The 12,673-nt window shown below is 31.0% G+C and overlaps 2 protein-coding genes across 5 annotated transcripts in view; one reads left to right on the forward strand and one right to left on the reverse strand.

Moving 5' to 3' along the window:
- The window catches only part of LOC127731068 (dnaJ homolog subfamily B member 6-like), a 42,914-nt gene extending 41,623 nt beyond the window's left edge, over nucleotides 1–1,291 (reverse strand). For all 3 annotated transcript variants that reach the window (XM_052239918.1, XM_052239916.1, XM_052239909.1), the window contains exon 1: nucleotides 1,203–1,291. The gene's annotated coding sequence lies outside the window, so the exon portion shown is untranslated. The remainder of the gene's footprint in view (nucleotides 1–1,202) is intronic.
- Nucleotides 1,292–1,480: 189 nt separating this feature from the next.
- LOC127731069 (polyribonucleotide 5'-hydroxyl-kinase Clp1-like) overlaps nucleotides 1,481–12,673 on the forward strand; it is a 70,591-nt gene continuing 59,398 nt past the window's right edge. For both annotated transcript variants that reach the window (XM_052239920.1, XM_052239919.1), the window contains exons 1-3: nucleotides 1,481–1,590; nucleotides 10,078–10,149; nucleotides 10,923–11,036. In XM_052239920.1, coding sequence (XP_052095880.1) covers nucleotides 1,570–1,590; nucleotides 10,078–10,149; nucleotides 10,923–11,036 — 207 coding nt within the window. In that variant the 5' untranslated portion in view covers nucleotides 1,481–1,569. The remainder of the gene's footprint in view (nucleotides 1,591–10,077; nucleotides 10,150–10,922; nucleotides 11,037–12,673) is intronic.

Below are 12,673 nucleotides of genomic sequence, written 5' to 3' on the forward strand. Positions count from 1 at the left end.
AAATTTGGAAAATTCAAATCAATGGAGTGATCGGAGTGATCGTAATATAAAGACTATTCGGAATGCCCTGTATGACATTATGGCACTTTTTACTGCAAACAAAACATTCTTGTTCAACACCACCGTAAATTGACTTCAAAATTTCTAATAGTTATATCGATTTCACCGTGAATCTTCTGGATATTTCGTCTGCATTCCTTCGCTGAATTCTTCTGTTCAAACAAGTGTGTACATTGAAAACACGTTTCGTGCTCCATTGCACATGTTTACAAACAATTTTAAACTCCTCCTTTTTTCGAGCCAAACGTCAGGATACATTGATCCCATGATGCAGCTTATTTTTAATTTCCGGTTGACCAGCGTTAATGGAGTGATCGAAGTGATCGTAATATGACGACTGGATTATTCGGGTTACGGAATTCCCTCTCTGACATGATTCTAAATATATAAAACTCCAAATATAGATACTGCTTAATTCTGATTTTCCGTATTGGAAAATAAACGCAAATGAAAAAGGGAGATATCAAAACAGGAGGATTATGAGAAACAATTTAACAGAATGTTGTTTAAATTCAATCTCTTGTTTGTTTTTACTTTTTATAACAGGACAATCTTAAGAATCTGAGTTGTTCCTATTAATGTAAACACAAAACGGTTGACGTGAGAGTCTTGGAAGGGAGTCATTGGTAAAAGTCTACAGATTGCCTGACGGCACTCATATCCCAAAAATGAAAATGAATATTCTGCAACACAAAATTCAGGAATTAATTGTGAACAAAAGTGAAAATATATTTTTAGGCGGCAATTTAGAAAAAAAATAAGCAATTGTAGCAACATATGAAAATGAATAGTTAATCCGAAAATAATCCTCCTGCCTCTCTAAATAAAACAAACATGAACCAATTTTTTAAAAATCGGTTTTGAGCTCAGCAGGTAGCACCTGTCTCGTATCAAAAGGAATAAAATAGTCAATCTTTAAATAGTAAAATACTGTAGTCACCATATTATGCATAAACAAATAAAATTCATTTGTCTGCATGTAAATTGTAATCACAGTATTTTCACTGAGTTTCTGTGCAAAAAAAAACAATGCCAACATTTTGAAAATCTTATCTTGTATTTGAATTTCATTTAAAGCTTTTGTTAAATTTTCAGGCTTTGCCTTTTTTCTAGCTATTTCTACTCATTACTTATCAACTTACCAATATTTTTTTGTTCTTTTGGAATAGAAAGTAGGCCAATTATTTCCAAACAAGAAGCTTTTTGATCTCTGTAAAGTGTATTTTGTATAAAACGCATGAATGATTTTGACTATATTTAGAGAGTATAAAATGATTTTAAAGGGAAAAATAGACGAACAAGAATAGAAAAGTATGTATAAAATAAGTAAAATTTAAAATTTTGTATATTCAAATACAAAAACTTGAATAAAAAATGTTTACCATGAAAGTTTGCAATTGTTTAAAGAGTAGTTTTCAAAATGGCAGCCCCCATGTACAGAATTTAAATTTTGTTGACACAAATATTTGGCCGAAGAAGTTTTGCTGATCATCGATACAGGAATAAAACATGTCTGAAGAAAAGAAAGAGGTATTCAATATACAATGTTTTGTACATTGTATGGCTTTAGAGAACATAGCTTATTAGTCCCCTACCGACGAAGTCGAAGGGGTCTTTAGGTTTGCACTCCGTCCGTCTGTCTGTCTGTCCGTCTTTCTGTCCTTCTGTCAGTCCAGCAAATCAGTTTTCCACACTTTTTTTCTTCATGCTTGAAGATATTGATTTGATATTTGGTATATTGTTTTATCAAAACAAGTTACAGATCAAGTTCGAATTTTGTTCCAGTATGATAATTTTGTGCAGAGTTATGGTCCTTGGACTTAGAAAATTCACTTAAATTATCAGTTTTCCGCACTTTTTTTCGTCACTTCTTCTTCTTCTTCTTCTTCTTCTTCTTCTTCTTCTTCTTCTTCTTCTTCTTCTTCTTCTTCTTCTTCTTCTTCTTCTTCCAAAATACGAGAGTAGACTCCTAGGTAGGAGTGTAAAACTAGTGTAAAACTTCCCGGAACTTGTGTGCTATGTACATATGGACTTAATTTAAAAATAATATGACAAAGAAAAATCATTAACAATAACATATATACATTATGTACAGTGGCTTTGTAGTTTAATAAGTTGTTGTGGCTCCTTCAAATGTTAGAGTGGATATGCCACTTTTGAAGGATACCAGGGTGTCAGACATACCTATTGCTTCAGGTAGTGAGTTCCAGTCCGAAATAGTGCGAGGATAAAAAAAAAATTTATAGAAATCTTTATTTGTAGATATTTACCTAAATTTATGTTTCCCCCTAGTACGTCTATCAGATATTGTTAAATTGTCCTTAGGAACTTCCACTAACCCCCAATTTATTTTATATAGCATAGTTAATCTAGCTTTTTTCCTTCTTATTTCTAAATTTTCCCATTCCAATGATTTAATTAAATTTGAAACTGCTCCAGGTGATCTGTCTTTATAATCATTGAAGACAAACCTGGCTGCCTTACGCTGTACCTGCTCAACCTGAGTGATGTGTTGCTTTTTGTACGGATCCCATACAGGGGAAGAGTATTCGACGACTGGACGGACAAGTGATGTGTACGTAAGGTTTTTAACCTTACGTGTGCAGTTTTTTAAGTTCCTACGAAGAAAACCTAAGGTTTTATTTGCCTTACAGGTAATATTGTTTATATGTGTTCCCCAATCAAGATCATGGCTTATAGTTACGCCTAAATATTTACTATCTTTTACTGCTTCTAAAATATGATTGTGCAATATATAATCAATAGTTATCACCATGACCAGTTATAGATCAAGTTAGCATTTTGTTCCAGTACAATTAATTTTTAACCTGTAGCCATGCAATACTTTCAGAATGCTTGTTTTAATGAATCATTTTAACAGAACAGGAACATTTTTTCTGTGATATACATAATTTTCGTGGATGTTCCTTAATATGAGACAGGTGTTATCTGTGAAAGAGAACGCAGTCTGTATGAGTAGCTGTTTTAATGTAATTTTTTTTTTTTTAAATTGAATTACTGAAATGATGGACTTAATTTTGTTATATTTTGGGTATTTAGTTGAATATACTTATCGCTATTTATCTGCCATTACTGGACATGATGAAGGTGCCTGTAAAATTTTGACGTCACAATAGAAAATGTCTGACGCCACAAACGAAAAGTGATTGTTGTATGACGTCAATTATTCAAGTGTCGCAGATTCTCAGGTCAAGTGTTGCAAACTCCCAAATAGCGATAAGGTCTATTGTCTCTGAATGACCCTAGGTCTGTCTCCATATCATGTCAAATGTTTTAAATTGTGATAGAATATTTTGCGGGAATTTGAGTGGTTTTAAGTAAGGCACTGGCTACGATTATGTTGAAAATATTACAATAACGAAAAATTATTGTTACTAATTGTATGTTTAAGTCTAAACATAGTTATTGGCCGGATGCGGGTAAGGAACCAACTGATTACAGACATAACAATGATACGAGGCAGGTGTTACCTGTGAAAGAGGACAAAGTCCCTAAAAATAATTCTTTTGATTTTAAACGTTTTTGCAAAATTAAGACTTTATTATTGAAAAACAATATATTTATTCCCAGAATAACTGCTGTTGAAAAGGTATCTGAAATACGAAAACGTGTCTGATGTTGGTCCTGTTGTTAGGAATTTTTTTTATGACTTCATTTTCAATGTAATGAAAGAAAGCTATCTGCTTCAGTTTACGTTTTTTTTTCATAATAAACAGTCAGGGGAATTACTGAAATGAGTGATTTATAAATCACTCATTTAAGTAGCAAATTAGATATTCTGTCGTTTTGTAGTTTTACCAAAATTTTAAACATACAGGTTTAGATTATATATAATTATTAGTAAAATTAGCAAAATGTTACTTACTTGAATCAGTGTTTAAGAAATCACTCATTTTAGTAATTCCCCTGACTGATAAAGTTACATTTAATTAAAAGTATAATAATTTATACCTTAAAAGACGAAAATACCACATCAGCTTATTATCATTTTACGTACATCAGATAAGGATACAACAATCTGCCTGATGAGGTGAGTTTCTCAACTCATTTTGTTTGCTATCAATTACTTCAAAATCATATGTTGAATAGCACTAAATTCATTTTATTACGTAGACAAACAGACTAAATTCAAAATATTCAAACTCATATTATTGCCAACAGAACAGGAACAGCGTAAAGTGCAAGTGCAACTGTTAGAAGAAAAAAAAATAACGATTTTGAGTTCATTAGTAATCAATTTTCAGTTATTTCATTTCTTCATTAAAATGCTGAATAACCATACCACTCCACTCATCTTGCTTTTATGTTACATAGCAGTGCATATTGCATATTAGTTCACAATATATAGGTTTATAAACACTACAAGCCTGCTAGCAGTAGGCAGAGGGCAATTAAGAACTCAAAGGTGAATATGAAGTGATGACAAAAGCACACTAACATTAGCTTTGATATAGAATAGCAAAACACAAAATTATTTAAACATGCATTGCAAGCCATTATGTCATGTGCATCTACAAAAAATTAAATTTAATTCTTAAATTAAAGTAAAATCAGCTCCAAAAAATGTGCAAATTTAAAACATGGATTAGAGGTCAAAATCTGTTTAGAACAGATCTGAGGCCAACTCCTGCAATCTAGATTTAATTTTTGTTCGGCCACCTATTCCAAAACTTACTGACACCACTGAATGTGTTGATTTTTATATTTTTTGTTTTTGTTTTATTCATTTTCTTAAAAGAAGAATGGGTCACCATGCTATTTTTCAAGCTGGAAGTTGTGCATCAAAAAAAATCTTGAATAAAATGAAATCTACAAGATATAATTTTGAAAGAAAATATGAGAAGATAGGTTTTTTAATATTTGCATTAAGAAAAAAAAAATAAAATGGTGTAACCAAACTTTTTTCTTGCAGCAAGTAAATAAATGGAAATTTTCTTAACATTCTTTGTAAAAATTTTACTGTTCAGAGTTATCTCCCCATAAATAGCTGAGTTGAAAAATTGATTTGGTATTTGTCAAAACAGTCTAAATATTCAATAAATCACATCTGTTTCATTTTTGTCGAGCCTGCAACTTTTGTCGCAAAAGTGAGACATAGAGATCCGTGGTCGGCATCGTCGTTGGCTGCGTCCACAAATATTCACTCTGGTTAAAGTTTTTGAAATTTTAATAACTTTCTTAAACTATCCTGGATTTCTACCAAACTTGGACAGAAGCTTGTTTATTATCATAAGATAGTATCCAGAAGTAAATTTTGTAAAAAGAAAATCCTGTTTATCCGTATTTTACTTTTAAATGGACTTAGGCCTAAATTAATATATTGTTTGTTTCCCCAATCCCGACCCTGCCAAGCAGGTGTGGGTAGGTAGGTAGGTAGAGAAATAATTTTATTTTTCCAAAAAGCTTGAACATTTTCGGATGAACCGGCAAGCCTGAAAATCGGAAATGAATAAAATATTTGACCAAGTTTTGACAATAAAATTTTATGAATAGGACCATTTTTGCAGGGTCGGTCGGGTTGGGGAAACAAACCATATTTTATTTTAGGCCTTAGTTTTTCTGCCAGAAGTAAATTTTGTAAAAAAAAATCCTGTTTATCCATATTTTACTTATAAATGGATTTAGTTTTTCTGCCAGTTAACATTACATTCACTCTGTGGTTAAAGTTTTGAAAATTTTAATAACTTTCTTAAACTATCCTGGATTTCTACCAAACTTGGACAGAAGCTTGTTTATGATCAAAAGCTAGTATCTAGAATAAATTTATTTCCTGTTTTTCCATATATTACTTATAAATGGACTTAGTTTTTCTTCCAGTTAACATTACATACTGTCTGCAGTTAAAGTTTTTAAAACATTTATTAGATTCATAAACCATCCACAAATTCTTTACTACTTTCATTTAGAACAACTCAATTCCTGATAGATAACACCTGCGATAATACATTTTTATATTCATATTTATGTCACCTGGCCGTTAATCATTTTATTTTTAAATTGACTCTAATCATTGAAAGTGTTGTTTATGAGGAAAAAAATGCTTCCCATATTTCCTATAACACACAATTTTCTTATTTGCACATATATTCTTCTTTTTTAGTTGCATCAATTATTTTGAACAAAATTTTATAATTGCATCTTCTGTTTACATGCATTTTTATACGACCACAAAAAAATTTTGCGGTCGTATATTGGTATGACGTTGGCGTCGTTGTTGTCCGAAGACACATTGGTTTTCGCACAATAACTTTAGTTTAAGTGAATGGATCTCTATTAAATTTTATCATAGGGTTCAATACCACAAAAGGAAGGTTGGGATTGATTTTGGGGGTTATGGTACCAACAGTTAGGAATTAGGGGCCAAAAAGGGGTCAAAAATAAGCATTTTTGTAACTTCCAGACAATAACTTGTGTTTAAGTGTATGGATCTCTCTGAAATTATACCACAAGTTACCATAATACAAAGGGATGGTTAGGATTGGCTTTTGAGGGTTATGGCTCAAACCATTTAGGAATTAGGGGCAAAAAAGGGGAAAAAACAAGGGTTTCCTGGTTAATGGACAATTTAAAAGCAGTGTAAAGGAGGTAGTCCAAAAACAAAATTGTACAATGTTGTACAATGTTGGATTACCTCCCTTACACTGCTTTTAAATTATCTATTTAAGACTTTTATGATGTATTTAAATTGGTAATTATGGTTGCAAATTCCATTGGAAATTTGAATTGAGATTATGACCATATCTTGAGGGAAAGAATTTTTTTTTTGGAAAAAGGGGGGGGATAAAAAAGAAATTGTGAGGGGCAATTTTTTTTTTCATTTCAGATTTCAGAAATTAAAAAGAAAATTTCTTGAAATATTTTTTTTGTTTATGTTTAGGGGGGGGGGGGGGGTGGGGTGGGGGGATCAATTCCCAACAGCATAGTGTATTGCATAAAAGCAAAAAAGTGAATATAAATTCAAATCATATAACCAATTCTGTGTTCTTTGACTACAGTTATTTGGTGTCAGAAACCTATATGTGAGAAATATTTAATTACAATCCAAATTCAGACCTGTATCAAGCGCAATATTGTGTCCATTTTCGCCTCAACTGTTCAGGGTTGGACCTCTGCTGTCGTATCCAGCTGCGCTCAGCGAAGCATTTTATTATTGATGAATTAAGGGATAAATCATCAAGCAATGTAAAAATTATCTTCTTTATCATTTGTTCATTCAATAAATTTATGTTTCAACTCTTTTATAAATCTATAGATTTGATTGCATACTGTATTCATTTTTTACAAGCATAACTTTTTTCATACATTTCCAACATTTTATTTCTTTTACTGTAAATGTATTACAAATGTATGTGCATTCCCCTATCACACTGAAAACATAGACAACAGCAAACGTAGGCGAGACACTGGGTTCCGCGGAACCCTTACAAATTTTTCAAATAAACAGTCTTACACATTAATTGCCAATCTGTCTCAAAATTTGCCTTTTTAAGCAAAGAACTATACCGATTGAGAACTGCTATTTTACAATATACAGGTAATCTACCTTTATTTTAAATAGTCTTTGTTATAAATTGTTTTAATTTTCTTCAAGATAATACTTTTTAAGAATAAGGAGATGTGGTATGATTGCCAATGAAACAACTATCCACCAAAGTTCAAATGAAGTGGATATAAGCAATTATAGGCAACCTTACGTCCTTCAACAATGAGGAAAACTCATTCTGTAAAATACATATGTAGGCTATAAAAGGCTTCAACATTAGTTAGTAGTGCTAACAGCTTAGAATGTAGTTCATGACCAATTCTATGTAATGTATTTAATTGCATGCTTACCCTTGTTACTGTCACTTATACTTATACTTTGAGCAAAGGAAGAAGTTATTACCATTACCAATTTTTTTGGGTTGAAAAATTTCAAACTTTGGATGCCTTTGACTTAAAACTCCAAAAATTATAAGATTCAAATTTTTTAAGTTGTATAAAAGTTTGTGAAAAATTGATGCATTAAAAGTAAAGTTTGACAGTTGTGATCTCAGCAGTGAACTAAAATATTGTGTATCCATTACATTCCAGAATCGGATGCAGCGTGTCCAAACCAAAGATATGTTGTTTTTTTTCCTTATGTAAATATCAATGGGTCATAATATCTATATGAATCTTATACAATGTATATATATTAATATATGAATTCATGTGGTGAGACTGAAGTCTTTATCTCATTGTTTCCTAATCTATTTATCACAGTAGCAATTTATTAGCCATCTATTATATTATCAGTATATATATATATTGATGAGTTGGTGAAGTGACACCCTCTTCAAGTTCCCAGGCATGTTCTTTCCCGATATTGTTTATAGTAATATAGTTTGATGTGCAAAACGGTCGAGCACTTTGTATGTGATGACTGCCTTGAGTAGTTCCACCAAAAATTTGTCTGCCTTTAACATACCCCCAAAAGCACACACTAGATGTGCAGAAGTTGCCATTCTTAATAAACTATATGTTATATACAATTTGTATATGCAATAATTTTTTATTGAATACTTTTGTTATTTATTTATAATAGAAGGGCTTTCAATTTGTAATTAGACCCCATTCACACTAGCATTTTTTTAAATCGATCTAATTTGAATCGATCTAAATAAAACCATTTAGCGTTCACATTATCTTTAATCATAACGATCTCTATCGGTCTAATCTGAACAACTGCGTTCACACTACAATTAAAAATGCAATCGATCTGACCTAATTACCCATAAAACTGCAAACAATGTGTATAAATAGAAATAATTAATCAAATTTATGTGTTGGTACACAGATACACACACTAAAAAAATGGAAGAAGTTATTGTTTCTCTTGAATCACAAGTTCAAATTTTGATACTGGTGGTGTTGTAGTTTTCATTAATTTTGAAACAAAAAAAACGGTAGCAAGGAAGCCAGTTACAACATAAACAAAAACAACAGAAGAAAAGAAGACACACAAATTTTTGTACGGCGAAGACAACTTTTTTCCATTTTTTTTTTACTTGCATGTACCTACACACAGAAAAATATTGGTTAAACAACGAACCACCGATATATACAGTGATGTTATGTTATTGCACTCATCGTCTTATAGTTTTGTCGCTATACATGCGCATAAATTACTTTCGATTAAATCGTACTAGTTTAAACCGATCTTTGCGTTCACATTTAAAGTTAGATCGGTTCACGTTAGATCGATTCAAACTAAACTACCTCTTTTGGTGTTTTAGTTTAGACCGATTGAAGATCGATTCAACGCGTTCACATTAGCCCTCAAACCGATCTAAATTGAACCGATCTAGTTTAAATCAATCTAAATGTCCTAGTGTGAACGGGGTCTTAGATATATAAACTCATTATAGATACCATGCTTAAAATTTTGTACCCCAGATACACGTTTCATCTACATAAGACTCAATATATTACATATATCGAAATGCATTGACGTAACAATAACACTGTGTAACGCTATACGTAGACACAAATATGATTATTACATCTGTAATTAATCAGTTCCAAACCCTACCTGCATTTCTGCATTAGTCTTAAACCTAACAATAATTTTTTTTTATTGTTACGTTTTTAATGTCATCGTAGCCAGTAACTTTAAATAAAGGATGACAAATTTGGATACAAGTGTGAATATGTCTATTTCGATTCTTATAATAAGTCAATACTATACTACTTTGATCCTGATTGGTTCACTGAACATGGCAATGTGATTGTGTGAAATCTTTACATTCTCAGGCATGTTCACATCAACTTGAAGCATAGCACACATGTTCAATAAATTTTTTTTGTGGTTCACTTGACATTGAAATTTTGATAGTGCAAGCACGGTATGGTGTCCTTTGGGCACATGTTGTTAATTTTGTTATATCTTTGTGGAGCAGTACTAGTATTGTGTAAGAAAAGACAAAATGTTATGGTTTGAAGGGTGAGTAATGATGAAAATTTGATTTATTCCAGGAGGAATATAGGTTAGAAAAAGATCAGGAGCTTAGATTTGAAGTAGAAGCCAGAGCTACAGCTACTTTAGAGGTATTCAAACTGTCATAAAATATCTTGCAATAACAACAACAATATTTAGCTATATATGTATATATAGGTTTAGGGACATGAATATTATAAAAAACAAAACAACAAATTTTGAAAGATGCGATAACAACAGTACAGTTTCAAAGTAACGTACATATATTCCTTTAAAAAACCAAAGTTTATAGGTCATACATTACAATAACATCCATGAGCTTTAGAAGTACATTTATTGCCTGCGTATAATTTGGAGAATTAAAATTCTATGGAAATTTGCAAGAGCTATTAATGTTATGGTTATTTTGACAACAAAATGTACGCTTGAATATAACACAGTTACTTAATTTTCATGCTTAATATTGAAAAATAATGTGTGAAATATGAAAAATGTGTCCTGGGTAGAACTTTGCAAGCTTTAGAGGTACATTTATAGTAATAACAGTGCATAACTTTAAAGATAAATGTATTACTATAATAACAACATGAAGCTAAAGAGTTCAATGTATACTGTATTGTGATAGCAACAACATAGAGCTTTAGTGTTAAATATATACTGTGACAACAGCAGAGAGCTTTAGTGTTGAATATGTGATAACAACAGCAGATTGCTTGAGTGTTATATATATATTGTGACAACAACAGCAGAGAGCTTAAGTGTTATATATATATATATTTTGAAAACAAAACAACTTAATATACAGGAGATAACTAGAAAGCTAATGCTTTAATTATAGAGTTATACACTTTGTTTTAATGTTGACTTCACTTTTATTTTCTAGCTTCTTGATGGAATGGCAGAAATATTTGGTACAGAGCTGACAAAAGGAAAGAAATATTTATTTGAATCTTGTTCCAAAGTAGCTGTATATACATGGCATGGATGTGTTGTTAAAATATCCTTTGTGTAAAGCTACAGAAGAAATATATATATGTGTATATATTAAAAATATATTATCAGAACATAATAAGTAAACAAAGTAAACGAACGATGCAATGTAGGCAACATTGAGATCCATATGTAGTTATTTTTAATTGTTTATATTTTTCCAGACAGCCTTATATTGTCAGAGGATAACCTGAAAATTATCACTGGTAGAAATTCTCTATAACAAAACTTACACCGAGAATTAACTTTGGTAGAAATTCTCTAAAACAAAACTTACGCAGAATTAACTTGGGTAGAATTTCTCTAAAACAAAACTTACACTGAGAATTAACTTTGGTAGAAATTCTCTAAAACAAAACTTACATTGAGAATTAACTTTGGTAGAAATTCTCTAAAACAAAACTTACACTGAGAATTAACTTTGGTAGAAATTCTCTGGAAACAAAACTTACACTGAGAATTAACTTTGGTAGAAATTCTCTAAAACAAAACTTACACTGAGAATTAACTTGGGTAGAAATTCTCTAAAACAAAACTTACACTGAGAATTAACTTGGGTAGAAATTCTCTAAAACAAAACTTACGCAGAATTAACTTTGGTAGAAATTCTCTAAAACAAAACTTACACTGAGAATTAACTTTGGTAGAAATTCTCTAAAACAAAACTTACATTGAGAATTAACTTTGGTAGAAATTCTCTAAAACAAAACTTAGACTGAGAATTAACTTTGGTAGAAATTCTCTAAAACAAAACTTACACTGAGAATTAACTTTGGTAGAAATTCTCTAAAACAAAACTTACACTTAGAATTAACTTGGGTAGAAATTCTCTAAAACAAAACTTACACTGAGAATTAACTTTGGTAGAAATTCTCTAAAACAAAACTTACGCAGAATTAACTTGGGTAGAAATTCTCTAGGTATATACAACAAAACTTACACAGGAAATTAACTTTGGTAGGAATTCTCTAATTATACAACAAAACTTGCACGGAAAATCAACTTTGGTAGGAATTCTCTAATTATGCAACCAAACTTACACAGGAAATTAACTTTGGTAGGAATTCTCTAATTATACAACAAAATTACACAGGAAATTAACTTTGTAAACTTTATTTATTGTTTTTGAAATGATACCTAAAGAAAAAATGTTATTTAACTGATTAGATATTTCATAACAATGTATTTGCAGCATTTTATTTCCTTGTGAAATAAGATATTGTATCTAAAATTATAAGTCGAAGAAAAACAAACTATGCCAAAAAGACAAACAAAAATATACAAAACAATACCAAAAACTAAAGACTGAACATAGATCCAACCAAAAACTTGTGGTGATGTCAGGTGTTCTAAAATGGTAGGCAGATCCTGCTCCTCTAATCACATCATTCATGTTACTCCTGGCAAGTAAAAAAGTGGAGATAAGTAGCATCCATGTCATAATAAAGGAAAAGATGACAGGAGTATAGCTACAACAAATAGAACATATTCATACAAGAATAAGGAGATGTGGTATGATTTCTTATGAGACAACTCTCGGAGTCTCCACTGGAGACCAGAATGTAAAACAATTCAAATAAGACAATCAATGGCCTAATTGATGTACAAAACAAAAAATTTACAAACACATATGATAGACTGCAA

This window comes from Mytilus californianus, unplaced genomic scaffold (assembly GCF_021869535.1).
Source record: "Mytilus californianus isolate M0D057914Y unplaced genomic scaffold, xbMytCali1.0.p SCAF_2, whole genome shotgun sequence".
NCBI lineage: Eukaryota > Metazoa > Mollusca > Bivalvia > Mytilida > Mytilidae > Mytilus > Mytilus californianus.